Source organism: Thalia democratica, chromosome 5, assembly GCF_965202585.1.
Source record: "Thalia democratica chromosome 5, ktThaDemo2.hap1.1, whole genome shotgun sequence".
NCBI classification, from domain to species: Eukaryota; Metazoa; Chordata; class Thaliacea; order Salpida; family Salpidae; genus Thalia; species Thalia democratica.
In genome coordinates, this window is record NC_139169.1 from 57,809,162 (window position 1) to 57,830,201 (window position 21,040).

The following is a 21,040-nucleotide window of genomic DNA, read 5'->3' on the forward strand; positions in this document are numbered from 1 at the left end:
TTCATATTTATAAATGAAGTAAACAAATAGTTAAAAGTGGGAAAGTGCCCAGTCTGCTTTTAACTAGAAGCAATATTAAAAAACAGCCATTATAGTTAGCATATTTGGTACCTCTAGTTTCTTTACGATCTCTCATATCTTTACGCACTTTTTCTGTGGACACAATGTGCGTAAATAAGCGAGAAGTTACTGTACCTCTAAAAAGAACATTGTCAAAGTTTTAAGCATTCTGCTTATGTATAAGAAATATATTGAAATTAGTAGACTAGTGGCTAAAATGTTTTTAAAACAATATTCAGTGATACACATTTTAATTGACTAGCAATATCAAAACATATATATATATAAAATAACATTACTGTTATACGTAAAAAAAGAGAATACTTTTAACATTGTTAAAGTTAATTTGAAATACTCTATTTAAAAACAAAATCATAACTTATAAGCAATGATATATTTTAACCAACCAACATTTAGAAACAATCATTTTTATTCCTGCACTATATTTGCAAAAAACTGCTTACTAAATCGAAAATGTTAAGTAAGGTTAAAAAGAAAATGTTTGAACTATCCTTAGACTTCAAAAAAAAAAGTTAAAATATGGCATAGATGTCAAACTATGAATTTTATAACTTCAAAGCGCCTTTAATACTAAAAAACTACATGAATTGAAAACTTTTGCGAAACATAAATAGAAGAATAGAAAATAAATAGTTCATGTATTTGTTGTTTTCTAGTGAGTTTTGTCATAGAGTGAAAACCACTGTATGTTTTTTGTTGCTTCACAGGATTTTTTCGACCATCCATCTGCATCAAAGTGGTGAAAGGTGACACTTCCTTTTTAAAGAAAAAGCTTAACAATTGTAATCACTTCGTTAGAAAACCTGAGTGTAATATCTTTTTAAAGTTATCTCAGTAAAGTTTGATATTGAAGAAATTTTTATTGTACCAAAAAAATATGATAGTAAGGAATAATTATCAACTAATAACATTTAGTTTTTTCCTATTTTTGCTAATTATTTTTACAAAATAACTACATTTTACTTTAAGAAGGAGTTTAGTAAATAAGCATCGTAGAAGCATGAAAAACACCAACATAGTTAAAAATATTTACAAAAAATTGTGAACTAAAAAATCAGGAAATCAGTTTATTAAAAAAAGAGAAAATAATCAGACAGGCCTTTTCAAATGCATAGTTAGTTCAGTTTATTCTCATAATAAATTAAAAAGAAAACGTTATTAGATCTTAAAATTATTTTAAAAATAAAACTTGTGTTACCATAAAATATAATAAAAAAGTGCATAGATTTAAGACCTGATTGTTGTGTGCAAATATTGTTAAAGAACATAAAAAATAAAAACATTAAGCTTACAGAAAACAATAAAGACTTTATATTTTTAGAGTAAATAACTATTAGGAATAGATAGATAAATTAATACAAGTGCACTTTTCTCGTAAATTTGTGATAAATGTAGATAAATTAAAAGTATTGGCTTCAGTTTGAAAAAAACATTGATTGAGTAATAAAGTTGCAGTATAAAAAGTTCGATGTAAAAGTAATAAGTTTACAAATTTGACAAAAAAAAATTTAGTATAAAAATTAGTTTCATAAAAAATTTAAATTGATTAGAGCAAAATAAAAAATATGATCAAATATTTTTGACTGCATATAAACTGTGCCATGTTGTAATTTTTTGTGTGAGTTTGAGCAATGTATGATTAAATAAAGTTTTTATTGTGTGATATTGCATTTAAGTTAATAAAAAAATAACATTAATTAAGTGTTAAAGTCTCAGTATCAAAAATTTGATGTCAGAGCAACAAATTAAAAAAAAAGTAATTGAAAAATTTCTATGAAAAATAAATTTGGAAAAAAAAGTCATGATTAAAACGTTCGTAATTGCATATAGCTCGTAACTATAAATGAATGTGAGTTTGAACAATGTATGTTAACTGCATATAATTTGTAACTGGTTATGTTGATTTCAATGTATGATTATCTATTGTGTTATATTGCACGGTAGTTTGTGGATTCTGCTCTCAACTGCGGCTATAAGCGCGGCTCCAAGACCGCTTCCATCGTTCGAAGTGACGAATTCCACGTTTAATTCGGGAGCGAGCTCTTTCACTTTTCTCTGCATTTCAACTCTGAATCTGTAAAAAAAATTACTCGTTTGATGAAGTTAAATGGAGCTGCTTTTAATTGGGGGTTTTGTGATTGAATAAACTTTGTGCTTTAAAATAAAGTTTTTTGTTGGTAAATTTTAGATACAATATACAAACCAATACTTTATACTATTTGAATTTTTAACATAACAAACATATAGTTACCTTTCTGAAAAAGTTTAATAAGTATATTGTTATTCAAATTTTTTTGTCGTTTAGAAACTTAAACCATTTACAATCAATCAAACCAGTTTGTTACTAAAGTTCATTGTTTAAACATTTATAACAATACTTAAACACAATTTTTGTATAGTTTGAATTTTTAACAACAAACTAACGTGGGGTGCTTTTTGTAGACGGAACCGTCGCAACCCACGGTCACGTGGCGGTTGCCACGGTTACGGTGAATTCTCCTGGCAACGGCGACGACTCCCACAGCGCACAGGTGGGCAGCCCTCAACGACAATGTGGCACACAACTAAGGAAACTTACTTGTTAAAGTAATCTTTGGTATGTAAATACAAATTTGAAATAAAAAAGTCTGTAGTTAGTAAATGTTTCACAAAAACATTTAAATAATAAATCTAAGTATGAATTTATTACAATAAATTATTGAACGTAGTAGAGCATTGGAACAACTTAAAAAAAAATAAATAAATTTAAAAACAACAAACATGTAAATTTATTTTTAAACTTTTAGCTGTTAATGAAAAGTTCATTAAAATGTAGAATATTGATAATTGTATTAGTCTTAAAAACAAGTTTACATAAATGGTTTATGTCAACTAAAGTTACAACTAAAAATATTAACTTTTAATGAGATGTAGCTACTGCATTAGTTTTTACCTTTTCTTTATTTTTTTTCAATAATCTCTCTATTCGATATCTCTATAAAGTAAATAATAACAAAATAAAAAGCTTACAGACAAAACTAAAAAGACTACTATAAATAGGCTAAAAACAAAAAGAGATAAATCGCAATTTGAATTTGCAGAAAGACAATAAGTAGCATAAGAAGAGCAATTAAAACTTGATTATTTTCATCGAAGCTGACGTCTTGCTTTTAAATTTAAAACATAAAATTTGCAACAAAACTTGTTTATTTTTATAAAAGTTTTCATATTAGTTTTAAAGTACTAACATGAAGATATATGTATTCTGATTACAATAAAATTAATGCTTTGGGGCAATAAAGAGGTTTAGTTTTCACAAGTTGATATTACTTTGTAGATTTAATCTTAGATACTAATTAAACAAGTTTCGCATAAAAATTGTAAACTGAAATGGCAAATATAACTGTTTCACTAAAAACTTATCATTTCCAACAATTAGTTAGCAATTATTAAAAAAAAATATTTTTATTTCAACGAAATTTCAAATAACAATTTATAAGAAAACTTTCAATCTTTGAAAAGATCTGTTTTTATTTTAAATAAGTAAATACTTTTTAATTTGGATCGCTAAACTTTTAATTTTGAATAACTAACTTTTAAAGCTTTTTAACCTAGTTCAGGAGCATTTCCTGAAAAATTTAGGTCAAACAAGGTTTCAAAAACCACAAAGAAAGCAGATTTAATATATTTTAAAAGTTTTATAGAAAATTAATGGTGAAAAAGCCATTCGCTTTTACATTCAAGCATTTTTATAAGAAAATTTCAACAAAATCAATAATAGATCAAATATTAAACATTTGTTTCACTTATATAAATTGTATGTTATCCTTCACATATTAAGCGTTCAAAAAAGAGTCAACTTAGTTATAAAACTCTTTTAAAAGATAAAATTGCTAGTCTTGTTGCATGAGTTAAGTGGTGGCAATAGCTAATCAAGTCTGTCTGTCCCAAGAATTACGTTTAAGTTGAACAAATTTGTGCAAAATAACTTAATCTTTTTTTCAAACTTCTAAGCACTAGTTTGGTTTTCCACTAACTGTGGTGGTGGTAATTTTATGACTATTTGCTTTTAAACTTAGTGGTCAAATGTAAAAAAATTACAGCTAAATAAGTCGCTCTCCCAAGTTCTAAGTAATGAATTTATAGGAATATAATGTAAATAAAAAAGAAATTACATAAATATAAGTTAAGTACACTTACTTTGAAATTTCAATGTTAAGAAATGTTATAAAAAAGTAGTTTAAATGATTAACCTTTTGCATTCATAATTCAAAAAACCTTAAGTTTAACCTTAGTTTTAAATTAGTAAAAAAGAATAGCTAAAGATTAAAAGTTAGTACTAAACGGTTTTGGAAGTAATAAAATTAATTTAAAGTTATATTAAATTTTTAAGTTAAATTATCAATTAACAGTTTTTAATAAAAAATAATAATAATCAGATGTTGTTTTTTCCAAATCAAATTGTCTGTATGGTTTATATTTTACAGTAACTAAGCAAAAAATAAATTACATACCAAACACTTATACATACAAAAACTTATACATACTAAATTTGATCATTTTATTTACATGGAAGTATTTTAAAAAAGCTAAGTACTATTTCGTTTTTTATCAAGTTAAAAAAAACGACTAATATATATTTATACTTTTTGCTTTGTCTTAGATAGCCAATTTTCATTTTATAAAAAATGATCTATTAACAAAAAAAAGCCGTTGCTTGTATTTTATAAATTTAAAAGTTTTGATTTAACTTAAACAAAGAAATAAAGAAAAAACTAAGTTATATAAATAAAACCTGTCAATGTTAGTTATTTTGGTCCATACAGACTTGATTATAACAATAAACAAACTTGTATCAAGAAGTCACACTCATTGTCATTAACGTCGACATCAAAATTTTTCATAAAGTTTTTGACCGTCGCATAGTCTATTGTATCACTGAAAAATAAAACATACTGGTTTAAAAGATAAAGGACTTATCTTTGATATTTTTTGTTAACTTCTATGAAAATATTTGATTTAAAACATATAGTAAATATCGGTATTTTACAAAAACATGATATATTACACAAAAAAAGATCATTTATATTTTTTCATCTTAAGTATTAGAGGTTTTAAGAATACAAAAACATTTTGAAAAAACAAAATAAAATACTTTTGGAATAAAAAGATCAAAAATAAGTAAAAACAATTTTTTTTAAACTTCAACTGGTTACCTGCACAATTGTGAGACGAACGCGGTGGAAAGTCCAGCTTGGTGCAAAACACTTTCACTTTTCATTTGTTGGAACAAAATATTTTCTTCACTCAACTTTATGATGACTCTTCTTGCGATCTCTCCGAGGTACATTCCTCCGAACATTTTTTCGTACCTGTTTAAAATATTAAAATAAAATATGCTTGAAATTAAAAGTTTATGTATGTAAGAAAAAGAAGTTTTTTACTTTTATTACGAATTTATTCATATAACAAATATAGTTCATCATTAATACCAAACTTTTCATTATTTCAGTTTTAAACAGAAATTGTTTTAGCTTGCAGCATATATTTAAAAATTATCCTTAAATATTTAAAACAACTTATTTTCAATGCTAAAAAGGCACAAATAAATTTAACAAACTTTAACATAATTTAAATATGCAAGATTATAATAATATCTCGCGTAGAACTAGAGTTTTAACAAACTAAATTTACAGTTTATTAATTAAAACAAAACATCTAGATTGATGAAAGTGACAATAGTTTTGAGGATCGTAAGTTAAATTTATATTTATAATCTAATGTAAACGTTTGTTAATAGTAATCTTATCCCGATAAAAGTACCCGACGTGGTGTCTAATGTAAGCAATCTAGGTTGCTAACGGTAATTAAATGGGGATAGATATGTGTAGATAGGATAGATACATCTAAAGTACTGAAAAGTAAGCAAAAGTTTATTTACAAATATAAAATAATCACACGACACACTAACTAAAACTACAATTGAACACAAGTAATAAGAAGTATCTTAAACTAAAAAAACGAAGCGTTTCAAACTTAAATTTAAACACTTTATAATACAACATTATGAGCTTCACCAAACACTAACCGATACTGCAAGTAAATGCAAGTAAAATTCCGTTTTATAAGCACTGAAACAAATGTAACTCCTTTAAGTAAACAATATAGTTTATTGTTTTAAGAAAATTGTTTTGAAAGTTATAAAAATTGTTTTGGTGAAGCTTGTTTTGAAAATAATAAAAATTGTTTTGGAAAAGCTGTTATTGTTACAAAAAATTCCATATTTATTCACGAGCTTTAAAATATTAAAATGAAATGTTAGTTTCATTACAATCTAACTCCAAATAACGCCAAATCTTACTATCAAAATAACCGGAATAAGGCCAAACAGTACGATATATGAGTTTTGTTATCGGTTTTTACTTTGCTCGAATTAAAAACAAAAAAAAAATGATTTAATTTTTTTTCTTTTTTTTTAATTAATATATGTGAATAATTTTAAACAATTTTTTATTTTTTCAATTGTTAATATTTTGTTTTATTTAGCTTTATTTCGGAATTAGGAAATCTAGAATAAGGCTAAATAGTACAAAATATTAACAGTTGGATAAAAAAAGTGTTGTACAGGATTTATTTACTAAAAACATGAATATAAAAAAAAAGTGTTTATTATTTTTTGTTAAAATTAGAGCTAAGTAAAAATTGATAAAAAAACTCATTTTTTCTAAGGGGCCCCACACTAAAAGTCAAGCCCCAATCCAACGTATTTTTTTTGTATATTAAAGACAAAGTACCGCTCTCTAAAATAAAAAGAAAAGTTTTTATCTAGCTATTAAGATAAGGAAAATAATTGGGTCTAAAGTTTGGACATTTTTTTAAAGTTCTTGAAAAACGTTATCAAGCTAACTTCACACTCGTTTTATTTATACATGTTTTTATTAATTAGATCAATAATAGCAAGTTTATTGACCATTCATTTCAGATTAGTTTATTTCATATTAATTTTGCATACTTTTTTACTTGACAAATCAACTTTTTAGTTCTCTTTCAAACTTCAATGAAATTATTTCTGTTCCTAAACCTATTAAACACATAGTTGCATATTTTTGTTCCATAAATTAAAAAATCAATGAACCATAAATTATTCATCTAATTTAATTTAAATTACAGTAATGTTCAGCTTAAAGACGAAATTTATTAGTATTCACTTCTGGTTGAGTATGCACTTTTGAGCAAAAACGTTTTTCATTTACAATGTAATTTTTTTGGGTGCACGACTATTCAAATTACAATAATTCAATTTTAAATAATTCTGAGTTATTGTTCATACCTATTTTAATAAATTTAAAAAAAAATTACAATCATCAAAATCTTATTAATGGAAAACAAGTCTACATGCGCATTGTTCTCTTTATAAAAAATTAAACTAGTTTTTAAGATATGGCTAAACTAAATATAGTAATTATTTATTTTCGGTTTGAAAAACTTATTTTACAGATATTTTTTCACCATCATAATATTATTGTCTATACTTAAAGCAGAGTTTAAATTTTTCTAAAATATTTACTACTTTTTGAGTTCCTTTAAACATTTTTTTAACAATTTTAACTGTAGGAATTTGTATTATCATGTAACCGTTTCTTTTTACTTCAAAAGAAATAAAAAGGTTAGCTGTAATTAATAATAAAACAGTTTTCTAATTAAATCATGACTGCTATCATCGTTTATGGCTACAAATTCATTTATATTTTCCGCTGCAAAGGATTTAGTTTAATAAAATTAAGACCGGTATTTCTTGAATACGCAGTTTCGGATTGTGCTCAAAATACAAAACAAAGCGAACCTTTGTTGTATTAGCTATAACACAATATTAAGTAATAAACAAAAAGTATAGATTCAGAATGTTATTTAGCATCAACTATCAAAAAAAAACTGGATCTAGCCAGATCTCGTTTAAAAAAAAATGGATCAGGTAATTTACTAGCTCAAAGTATATTTGTTAAAAATTGGGTGAGACGTAACGAACGTAATTCAAAGTTTTGAAATTCTACTCGTTATTTTAAAAAAGGCTAGTATTGAAAAACTAAATAAAAATGACAAACAAGAGTAGAGCAGAATGTAAAAAATATATTAAAATTATATGAACAATTACTCCTAAATAAACTTTAAAAAAATATTCAAAAAGATTGAAAACACCTAATTTTCAATTCTTTGTACATATATGATTGTCAGGTTAAGTTGACGATACAGAACCTTCCTTAAAGATCCTGGATGAGTTCAATTCATTAAATATTTTTACTGTAAATAACTTAAACCTGAAACTATTTTGAACAAAATCAGCAACCAAACATAAAACTTTCAAGTAAAAAATGATCAGCAACTTACTTGTGCTCACCAACGTTTGGAGAGTTCAGATCAATTTCGCGGTCGAATTCGGTTATGACGTCATGAAGCGCGCCGCTGACGTCACCGAAAGTTCCCCATTCCGTGTTGATGCACATTTCTCCTTGCTGCTCAACAGAAGCAGGGTCTATGGTGCCGATGTTTTCGATTTTCTCCATATAGCACATGTTTGTACCCGTGCCTTTACAATAAACAACAAAAATTAAATAATGAGCAAAATAAAAAATACATTTTAAAGAACATTATAACTTTAAAATTAAAAAAAAAAATTCTTAAAAAAAATCTTCTTTAGACAGTTTCTAACAAATAAAGGCTGTATATTACAAAAACTACTATTTAATTTTTTTATATGGTTATTTTTAATACTCTTTCACTGATTATTTTTGAAATTATTTTGATAAAGCATAAGATAATAAACTAAATTTATTCAATTATGTTTTTAAACCACTATATATCAAAGAAAAAAACACTGAAATTTTGTTCAGTTTGAGCACCTGAATTTAAATTAAAAACTATAAAATTAGATGTTTTTATGTATAACATATTCTCTAGCCTAAAAAACATTCCAAAATGTTTGACTTTAGTTTAAAACTAATCTGAGGATGAAGCTTTGGTTTTTAAGTTAAAACAACTTATGATTGGCTTTTTTACCAACTTTTGTAGTAAAACAAACAAACAAATTTTTTTTTAATTCAAAGGTTAAAATTATCAATCTAAACTACAATTTATTTTAAATGAAATTTTCAGTTTACATACAGGGTTGCCAAATGTTTTTGGAAAATTTTCTCCAGGTTTTTAAAAGTATACATTTTTCTGTCTATTTTTAGATTAAAGTTAAGTTTAAAGTAAGAAACTAAGTTAAATAGTATAAAAACATTGAAAACATACTTTAAAGCTACTTTAAATGTGTTTTTTGATATTTTTTTTTAATGATGACATTAAAACTTTATCTATATGATATATTGAGTCGAATCGAAATTTTAATACTTAAAATGTTAACATTATTAAAAGTTCCAGGCTTCTCCAGGTTCTTCCAGGTTTCAAGGTCTTTAGGCAACCCTGTACAAACATAAGTCATAAAAAATTATATTTTTATTCTTTTCAAAGCTAATTTTCAACATCCGTAACGTAGATTTAATAAAATTTCCTGAATCATAAAGGTGTTTATTACGTGGTTTTAATGACTAATTGCACGTTTTTATTCTGACATTTCACATAAATATTTAAGAGATAATTACAAAAAGTTGCAACAGTATATGACGTGTTTAGTTATGAATAGTATTAAATACTTTTTATTCAAAAAAGATGCATGTTTTATTACTATTAAAAACATAGCGAAAATAAGCATCAATATAAATAAATAACTTTCTAAAAGTTGTAACTAAAATCAGAGTTTATTTTTTCAAATTTATTTCAGGTTTGATGACTTGTAAATTCAATAAATATTAAATAATATCAAAAACACATAAAGAAACAAGCTAAAAAACGTAACAACTTTTGTAAAATTATTCAAAAATTAATGAAAGATTTTAAATTCATCACTTATTTGCATCTGATGATCTGCTTTTAGCAGTGAAACATTGTTGTATTCAAAAAAATTAGCTAAACATAAATTGTGTTGCTCACTATATGCTAGAGCAATCTAAATTTGTCCAGTAAAATATATGAGTTAATTGAATAACATCAAAAAGTTTAAAAACAAAAATTATGTGTTGTAAACACAGCTAAAAATAAACTAAAGTAATAGAATAACCTTATAAATATTTATAAACCACACAATCGAAATTAATAAAATATATAATAGTTATAAGACCAGTATTTCAAACAGAAAAAAGCATTTTACAGCCAGAATAGATTTAAAAAAATTATTAAAATATGACAAATTTTCATGTAATCTAACCTACAATCATGCCCATGCTTGTATTGTTATTTGTGTGAGCAGAAGCCTGCATTGTACCAACTGTGTCGTTGACAACTGTGCTCATTATTCGCAGATCAAAGTTCTGTAAGAAAAAGCTCTTTAAAAACTGCTTCTGTAACTTACTGATATAATCAACTGTTTTTCCCTGGTGTACACTGCAAAACCAAGTTTGTGCACTAAAAAAATTAAAAAATTATGAAGCATAACAAAGAAGTTTTTGACAAAAGAAAAACTTTGTGAACAAAAAGATTGGTTAAAATTTTGTGCGTAGCCAATTAAAACACAACCTGACATCGAAACCTGAACCTTCTGTTGATAGCTTCATTCAGCAACTTACCGATGTCTTCACCTACCACCCCTGTCGCAGTGTATCCCTTTGACCAGCTCGTCAATACTGTCTGTTTTAGTTTAGGGTTTAAAAAATGTAGTTTGTTTAGAAATTTTTTTAATTAATTTTCCAATTAACAAACAATTTTCTGCTTTAAATAAAACTAATAAGAGTAAAACTTTAAAGGGCAGCTTTACCCGTTAAGAAATTCTCTTAACGTAGTTTTAAGTAAAGTCAAAATTAAAAGTTAGCAAAGTAAAAATATGCCAACAAAAAACAAAGCTTCAAGATGTTTTGTATTTTGAAATTATTAGCCCTTTTTTATGTTTTAGTTAATAAAAAACTTCATCATTTATAAATGACTTAAAAAATAATTCATTTCTAAAAAATAATTAATTTCTAGAAAAAACAATTTATATAGTTGTGTTATTCTTCCTGGAAACTTACAGTTTGTTCATAATCAAAGTTTAAGTTTATAAGTACTTTAAAGAACAGTCTAGAAAACTGCTTGAGACTTTTAAAAACCAAATTATAGTGCGTAATTTTCTTTTATTAGTAACTTATTTATTTACATTATAGAATTTTTTTCATATCAATTTATCAATTGGAAACTGACCCCTCTTTGCAAGAACTTAATAAAGTTTATACATTAAATGCAAACAAAACAAATGGACTCGATTTTAACTTTTTTTCTTCGTTAGTAACTGAGTTTTGAAACAAAATTAAAACACACAGCACAGAGCTTAACAAACTAAAATAAATGAAAAAACTTTTATGATGCAACTTATAATATACACAAGACATGTACTGAAACTTAAATGTTTTTTAAACTACAAAACTTAAACAAGTAATTTTAAATAAAACTACTTATTTAATTATAGTTATAATTATATATATATATAGTTATAGTTAAGATAATTTGTAATGATTTTTTGTTGTGTTACTATTACTTCTTTAAGGTAGTCAACACATATTTAACATTGTCAACACACCACGTTATAAACTTTCAGCATAAGCTTTGCTCGTTTTGTCAAAAGCAAACATACTTTGAAAGGTCAGTATCACTTATAAATATGCCACATTTATATTATTTTTAGTAGTTGAAAATTATGAATCTGAATTAAGTTAAACATAAGCCAATGTAAAACTTTGTTTTATATTCAGAGTCAACTGAAAAATTTTAGACAATGTTCACTAAATGACAGTTACTTCTTCTTTTTAATATTTACAGCTACCATCACAATCATACTGACACTCATTTATTTTTGTTTAGATTTTTTGGTTATATGCTTTTATCATTACTTTTTAATTTGCAGTAAACAAATAACTAATTCTCATACGACATTTCTTTAAATTCAACTGATTGGTTGTTTTGAATAAATTTGGTTTTAATAAATTATAAACTTTCTTACAATGTTTGCTTTTGTATTGTACCAAGTTCTGTTTTTTTTTGTGTAATGTAATTTTTTTTTTATCCTAAATTTTTATTATAAGGTATTTTTATTTAATACAACTTTTAATTGTTGATTTAACTATTTTTACTTAAAAGATTTTTTCCGGTACTATATTTTTTAGGAAACGTCTCGCCTTATATAGTTCCATTTTATTTGTTATGCTTTTTAAAAGAAAGATTATTCTTGTACATAAAACTTTCACATTGTTTATTGTAAAGAATGTTTGAAATAACATTTTTAATAAGCTACATAACTAAGAAACTTGTTTTCATCAATGGTAATTTTACAGTGACTTGTAAGCTTAAAGATTTGAAGAAAGCATGAGTTTGCTTTTATCCTTTCTCTACTTTAATGGTAACAATACTGTAAGACCTTTGTCTCTATACAACCCATTTATTTTAGTAACAATTATGATCTTTCACCTGTTTAACAAAAAAAAATTAATACCTTGCATAAGTATGTCTGTAGCTTAAAGCGCCTTTTAAATTACTTTGAACGTGATAAAACAAGCACAGCCTATAGCCAATAGTAATGATCTGGTGTGTAGACTGTGCATTAAAGTTCGCATAATGTTTTTGAAAGATAACAGCTGCCTCTATAAAAAGGAATTTAATTTTTTGATTGGGTATAGCTTTTAGTTTTTAATGCAAAATCTTGAAATTTTCTCAAACAAAACCAGATCGAAAATATTTGTTTTAGTTTTCAAATAAGTAATTATGTAGGAATAACTAATTAGAAACAAATCTTAGAAGATTTATAATCATATTTAGAGCAAGATAGTTTATTTGTGCTTATATAATTTTACTTTAGTAATACTATAATGTAATTTATAAGCCATCATTATAATTAATTATAACCCAGTAATAACAAAATACACAAAATTGCCTTTGGCATAAACTTAAATCAATTAAAAGACTTTATATTTTTGTAAACAAACCTTTGTCATGCTGAGGTTCACGGTGGGAAAGGAAAATGTGAAGCCGATTGGAAGAAGCATGCACATCATGTCACGTGACTTTAGAAAGTCAAACAAATTGTTTGCAAGGTAATCAAACAGCTGTTGACAGTAAAATCTTGTGTAAGAGTATTTATTGCATAAAACTAATTTTAATTACACCACTAACTTTTTTAATAGAAAACCTAAATTATTAAAAAATATAAACACTTCACAGATTTATTTACTTAAACATTAGTTTAATAAAAAGTAGATAAATAAATGGCTATATCTATCTTGCATACAAACAAAAGTATTTATGTTTTAAAGATTCATTTTAGTTTTAAGTAGTAAAAATTGTTTTCAAACTAAATAAAAATTACTTTTTTCAAATTAAAAAAACTTATTTTAAAAATTTTTAACAAGCAAACTTTTTGAAACAAAAAAACTAGCCTGAGTAACTATAAGCTAACCTGAGTCAGTCTGTGTTTGTTTGAAAAAATATTATTTATGCCTTTTGTACTGTTTAGTTAAATTAAAAAAAATTTAAAGTTTTATTAGTTAAAATTAACTAAAAAGTTACTAAGAACATGTCTGTAAATTTATGCTTCAATAACTTATGTTTTTGAAAAACTGTACAATATACTCTGTTAAACTGAAACAACTTTAAAAACAAACTTTTAATTTTTTTAAAGTGAGTATTCTGAACTAGGAGTAAATTTTTCTTATACAGCAGTACTTACTAGTCAGGTTTAAAAAATAATTATAAAAAACATTAATTGTTGATTGAAAAAAAAAGTACATATACAATTAAACTTAAAGAAAATAATTTGCGAATAAATAAACAAGAATTTCATAGGCTAAAGGGTTTCAAACTAAAATTGTTTATCCTATCATTATAAATGTTGAATTCATCAATCATATAAAAATTTAAATACCATTTAAGAGCAAATATAGTCAAAAGAGGGAAAATTCTAGTGGAGAATTAAAATTATCAAAACAAAAAAAAATTGTTTAAGCCCAAGTTAATTTCAAAAAATATTGAATAAAAATTAACAGTATTTTATTTGATAAATAAAGATATATACTGAATTAAAAAAATCTTTTAACAAGGTTGTTACTCGATGAGACAAAAAAGCCAGCTTGAGTGACCAAAAAACTATATTAAGTTACATCAAGCTAGTCTAGGTTGGCCTATGGTTTATAAGCCTAAGTATAGCCTGAGTTTATGAAAAAATACAAAACAATAATTCATATGAGCTAAAAGTGAAAAACAAACGATTTATCAAGTTTAAATATTTTAAAATATCAAACTATTAACAAAACAAATTAATAAATACAAAATTCAGAAAAAAAAAATTAAAGTTTAAAATTGTAGCCTGATATTTAGGAAAAAATATCTAAACTTGCCTGAGTTTGCAAAAAAAGCATGAGTCAGCTTAATTTTTCAAAAAAGTTTAAACTAATCTCAATTATCCTGAGTATCATGAGTTTGTAACAACCCTGTTTAAACATCCTATCCTGAGTTCCTCAAGAAAAAAAAAACTAGCCTAATAAGTTGGCCTGATTTTTTATTAAAATTTAAATTTGTCTGAAAAAGTTTGACTGTTTTTCAAACCTGAATACAAAAAAAAATAATTAGGAGCTTTCAACATTTTTTTAAAACTAATACCTACTTTTTGCAACTTATTTATAAAATTTACTACACTTTACAATTTCAATCAAATTTGCATAATAGCCAACTTAGATAATACAAAGGTTTAAATTAAGTTCAATTTTAATTTCTAATATTACTTACATCAGTACCATTTCCAGTCATCATAGACTTAGGTACAAAATAACTTTGTTGGTCTATTTTGATCGGATGGTCTTTGTCTTCATCTAGATTGACTAGCAAAATTCTAAAATTAGTGCCTCCCAGATCAAGGGCTAAAAAATTTCCTCTTTCTACAAAAAAATAGAAAATAATTTGAATTATATTAGAAGTACTTTAACAAAAAGTTTTACACTGCTTAAAATGTTTCAACTGTTTTAATTTTTGTTAGTTTTCAAGGTTTACATACTTTTTAAAACTTAAGTAGTAAAAATTATTCTATAACTGAGTAAATTTGTATTTATATTAAAAAAAAGTTTAATACCTAACTTTTTTTCTAATAATTGGGATTTATTAAACTAACTTAGAAAAAAAAAACTTTATAGTTTAACATTTAACTTATTAATTAGTAAGTTAAGGGTTTAAGTAAAACCTGATCCATTTGGTGTTGCAGTAACATAGGTTGGGAGTTGTTTTATTTCAGCATTAGTGTTCAATGCTTTATCCAAGCCATTCTCAAGCTCTTTCTCCATTTTTTTCAGAAGGGATTCCAAAGTACCATTGTTTAAGGTAAACTCTTTGAGAATTTTGTCAGGAGAAAACATTTGTAGCTTTAGAATTAGCCTATTAGTTTAACAGAATATGAGTAAATAAAAGCAATAAATTTGTATTACTGCTAATTTTTTTTAAATTTTTTACTTGTCTTGTAAGTTTTAAATAAATAAAAAATATTGACATCATATTAAAAAAATAGGTACCATAAGTTAAGATTATTATGGTATCTTGTCTTAAATAGTTGTTATAACATAAAAAATTGTATTTTTTAGCTTACAACTTAAACAAATAAAGCTTAAAAAAATACTAATACAAACAGTAAAATGATATTATGAGAAGGAAAACAGATCTGTAAGTAGAATATAGTTATTTGTTTATTAACTTTAGGCTAACTTAGAATTATAGAAAGTAAACTGCACAGAAGTCTTTGAAACATTTTGAAAAAATAACTTTAAAACAGAACACTTTTCTTCAGAACTTTAAGCATTTTTCAATTTAACTGTTTGCTACAACAATGCACATATTTGGAAAACACTCAAAAGCTTAAAATATCAACAAGAGTAACTACAAAATAGAAAATATCTTAAAACTCTAATTCCCATGCAAGTATTTTCAAAAGTGAAATAATGAAACACTATCATGTTAAGGTTTTACATTTCTAGTATAAAAATTTAGATAAAAGATAGTAAAGTTCAATATACAGCATAAATTGGTAAAGTGCTTTGTTGCTTATCCAACCTGGCTATGTTAGACAATTTTTTTTGTACTTATGGTAGGACTAGCTTTGAGCAGGATAAGGACAAAACATTGTTTGTGTTTGAAAAATATTTTGTATTATGCAATGCATATAATAAATGCACACTAAATTTTCTGCTAATTTAATTTATTTTAATTTTTTACAGAGAAAAAAACTATTAAAAAGAATAAATAAATAAAACAAAACTTTAACAAAATTTACATTCAATTCATTGAAAACAAATCACATCATAAACAATTTGTTTTTATTGGTTTTGAGTTTTAGCTAAATTAATTAAATCTATTTCCCTTCTGAAACTAGCCAGATTAGTAAGGAACCGGATAAGCGAGGAAGAACTGTATTTATTTGGGCTTTATTTATCCAGGCTACTAAATTGTAATCTAACACTATTTTGTTTCAAATAAAAAACTTAAAATTTTCAGGTATGTTTAACATTGTACTATAATAAAATTATTTAGTTTAAGCTCTTATTTATACATTTGAAATTTACTTTTTACAAATATATGCAATTACTGTTTCAAAATATAATGTAATACTATTTGAATTCTTTTATAAAATGTATTTTAGATAAATATCTAAATCTTTGTAGATATGTTGTTCAATATTAACTTTAATTAATTGTTTTATTTTAGTTATAACTTATGTCTTTTGGAATTTACAATTGTTTTAACTTTATATTAAAACAACACATGTAGTAGCTTCCTCGAAACATAAGCTAATACCATTTGACTTCTAATACAAACAGTTTTTACAAAAAACACATACATACTGATTTATATCAGTTTAGGTGTAAGCAAAAACGAAATTACTTATTCTTAAATGTTTGATCTTAATTAAGATTTTGTTAATTAATAATTTTGTAAGTTGATGCTGAATACTTTGAGAGGATTTGAGGTTGACCACAGTTGTTTTACTCCAGTAAGTATGGTTCATACACACTATACAAGACATTCAAAAAATAATAACTTTGTTATTGAAAGACCTAGAACACAACTTGGCCTAAACTTCTTAAAGTATTTGGGCCCTAAGTTGTGGTCTAGTGTTCCAGAAATTTTTAAAAACCTAAAAAAAGATCAGTTTAAATATAGTTACAAAAAATTCTTGTTGAGCCAGTATACTGAGTAGGTTTAGAGTGCTGTGGTTGAATATTTTGTGTTGCATGCAGATTTTGATTAATTGCTTTTGGTTGTTATTTTTATCTGTTTCTCTTATTATATGTATGGTCAATTTTGTTTGTGTCTACTCTGATCATGATTGGCTGGTTTTGGTCTGTTGATCGGGAAATATATTGTATGGTTGTGCTGATTGCTTTTTTTTTGCTACTATCCAGTTTTTATTATATTTTTGTTATATTTATTTGTTAGCTGTATATATTAATTATTATTGCATAAATATATTTTTTTTTTTCTTACTTTTATTAGACTAAAATTTATTCCACCAATACAAGTTTCAGAAACTACATTTTTCTTAATAGTTTTTGTTTAATTTTTATTTATTTATTTTTATTTTTTTTCTAATTTAGCTTAATTTTTAGATTTTTTTTTTCTGAAAACCATTTCAGTAAATTAGTTAATTATCAAGCTTTAAGATAGTTATTTAATGCTAATGTATTCATTATAATACTAGTTTTATGCATTTGCTCAACAGCTGATTGTGAGTTCACTTTGGTGGCGGTGAGTGATCACATGATTGGATTGTTGGTGTGATTTTTTTTGTTGTAGCGCCGGTGAACACTTACTTGGGGATTTGAGCTTCATGATTTTCCCACACTTTGTGGTTTTTAGTGTTGAGATTTTAGCCTTGTGAGTGTTCTCCAAATGGCGTGTCACCAAGGGCTTCTTATTTGTTTAAAAGATAGTTTTTTGTCTATTTTATTTTTGGATAGTTAAAGTTAAATATTAATGGGGCAGGTAAAATTACATATGATGTAACACACACACTTTTCCCCAGAAAACGTTTATCGTTGCAAGGGGTAGAGTTTGAGACTGAAAGAAAGAAAGAAAGAAAAATGTGAACGCTCACAACAAAGGTCGATGGATTGGTGTGGAGAAAGACCTTTTGGTCATCGAGCTGCACACCATTTACTTGTAACTATTCTTTGAGCTAACTTTAAAACAATAATGAAAGAATTAAAACAAAAACTTAATAAGTAACTGTATATACAAATTTTTTTTTTTTTTCTTTTAAGTTCAAAAATGGTAAGCACCCTTTTTTAACCCATTACTGCCAATATTGACCATGGAAACCATAGTCTACCATGGGCTCCACACCGTCTCCTCCCCTAGATTTCTATTTTTATGATCATGTACATTCACATTTTTCTTGTTGCCCTTTCTACAAGAGCAACCACAAAAAATGCAACAGATATCTCAAAATTGAATAAATGGGGACAGTTAGTGATGTCAGTATATATAAAATATTCAGTAATGTCATAAAACTGAAAGAGCGCCATGTATTTTAAAAAAGTGTCTTTAAATTTCTAGTATATGTGTTTGTAGATAAATAAAAATAGAACAAAAAAAAAAAAAAAAAAAAAAAACTTGGTCTAACTGTTTTATAGATTTGTAAACAATTCAGTTTTAAACAATAAAATCTAGCACTAATAATTGATAGAATTTGTTTAAACTACTTAAAATAAAATCACTTCTAACAATAAACAGCTAAATTTAAAAACAAAATAATAAAGTAATAATAAAAGTATTTAATTGAGTTAAATAAATTGTTTGTAAACCTAAAACTAATTTTTAACAAATAAAATTAAATAACCAGAATGTCTAAAAAATATGAAGTTTTTACTTCTAAATTTAAAATCTCAATCTTCTGAAACAAATTGACAATTAATATATAGTGAACAAAAAACTACAAAATAGAGTTATAAAAGTAAAATAATACATCTACTCGTTAAATCACTCTGTCAATGAGGACAAAACAATACTATCAAATTTTATGTACAAGAAACAAATTAAAAAAGTATATATAATAAATAAAATAATAAAAATAATAAAACCAACCTATACCAATCCAGCTCTACCTTCACCCAGTTTATAAGACCAACAGCAATCAGCCCAAAAAAAAAAGATTAAGACAAACACCAATACTAAGATATAAGTTTAACTGTTGGTAAAGATTAAGCTTGATATTTTTCTGATTGTCTTTTAAGTAAGTTTTCTCTCATTCCATATTGAAATGCTCCAAGATAGCTCTGATCTACCAAGTTTCTAGGCAATTCTTCCCATAGTTTAGAACCAAGGTAGGATAATGTTTTAAGACCAAAGAGACTATTTACTCTGGGAAAAAAATAGTTTGTTTCGGCAAATCTTGTTAGATGATTATGCATTTTATTAACGTTTGTAAAGTAAGGCTTAAAGTTAACTGGTAAAGTATCTTTTTTAAATTTGTGCATAAAAACTCCTACCTCATACTTAAACATATTTTTAACATCTAATATTTTCTTATCTATTTTTATACTTTTAACACTTTCATTCCAACCTTTGGAATGAATGCATCTTAATGCTCTATTAATGAGTTTATCAATTTCATTAATTTTAGTTTTACTTGCCCTACCCCAACACAACAAACCATATCTTACATGACTCATTAGAAGAGAATTAAAGATGTAGTATAAGGATTTTTGATTTAAAAAGTACCTTGTTTTGTATAAAATACCTATTGTTTTCAATAGCTTTGTTTTTACTGCTTCAATATGGTCAGACCAATTGAGGTTACTATCTATTGTAAAACCAAGATACTTATAATTTTCTACCTTTAATATGGATGTATTACCTATTTTTATTTGTAAACTTGTGTTTTTCCAAACTTTTGTTTTACCAGAGTGAAATAGCATGTACCTTGTTTTATCAGTATTTAGTTTAAGCCTATTATCCTTTAACCATTTTGATACATTATCTAGTTCTGAATTAAGGTATGCAGTGTCTGTTTTGTAATTGTCTTTTTTAAATGTGGTATATAATAATGTATCGTCTGCAAAATTTAGCACATTTAGACTGGTGTTGTTTTGAAGATCATTTATATATACCAATTTATATATATATTTAGACTGATGTTTTTTTACCATAAAAAAAAAATAAAAAAAAAAAAAAACTGAATATTTTTGTTATAAGTTAAGTAGAGTAACTATTTACTAGTTAATTAAATAGTCTACAAAATTTTTGCCAGAGAGACATCAATGAATCGATGACCGAAAGGTCTTTCCTCACACCAATCCATTGACCTTAGTTGTGAGCATTCACATTTTCCTTTCTTACCATAACTGACTTTTTGTAATATTTATCTAAGGCTTTGCTACATTTTTTAAAGCTTGTTATTGCTTTTCGGGGTTTCCCTTTCTTGTTATAATTTAAATCTAACTGTAAACAAACAAATTCATAAATTATAATAGTTTTTAATTTTAAGTCAACTGATTAGTGTACACCAGGGACGTAGCTAGCTCAAAAAAGTTACGAATCTGCAAAAATCAAATCATCTGAAATGACGCATGATAACTAAACTATGCAGTTATGTTAATACTTCAAAAATTGAATGTTGAAGTATGGGTGATAACTGTATGCAAGGCAATTTATTTTGCTCCACACCCACTATGACTCTTTATGTAATGCCACTTGTGTAAACCCATTAAACTTTAATTGAAAATAAGTATAAGAAAATCACAACTTAACTTAAAAACATTTATATTGTTTACAAAATCAAACATTTAACGTAGTCAATAGAAACAACATTAAATTAAAAAAAAAATTGTAAGATAAAATTGTATGATATAGATTTTTGAAATAAAAGCTACAGCTTCCATTAGAATCA

General features: G+C 25.3%; 1 protein-coding gene across 1 annotated transcript; it reads right to left on the reverse strand.

Annotated features, from left to right (window-relative positions):
• Nucleotides 1-472: 472 nt before the first annotated feature.
• Nucleotides 473-19,507, reverse strand: LOC145835484 (hexokinase-4-like). Its single transcript, XM_082943097.1, has 11 exons — nt 19,237-19,507; nt 15,347-15,537; nt 14,899-15,047; nt 13,104-13,223; nt 10,672-10,782; nt 10,364-10,466; nt 8,446-8,644; nt 5,277-5,432; nt 4,911-4,998; nt 2,506-2,645; nt 473-2,155 (listed from the first exon to the last, which is right to left on the reverse strand). Exons 2-11 carry the CDS (start codon nt 15,516-15,518, stop codon nt 2,002-2,004), a joined length of 1,392 nt encoding a protein of 463 aa, XP_082799223.1. The 5' UTR covers nt 15,519-15,537; nt 19,237-19,507; the 3' UTR covers nt 473-2,001.
• Nucleotides 19,508-21,040: the final 1,533 nt, after the last annotated feature.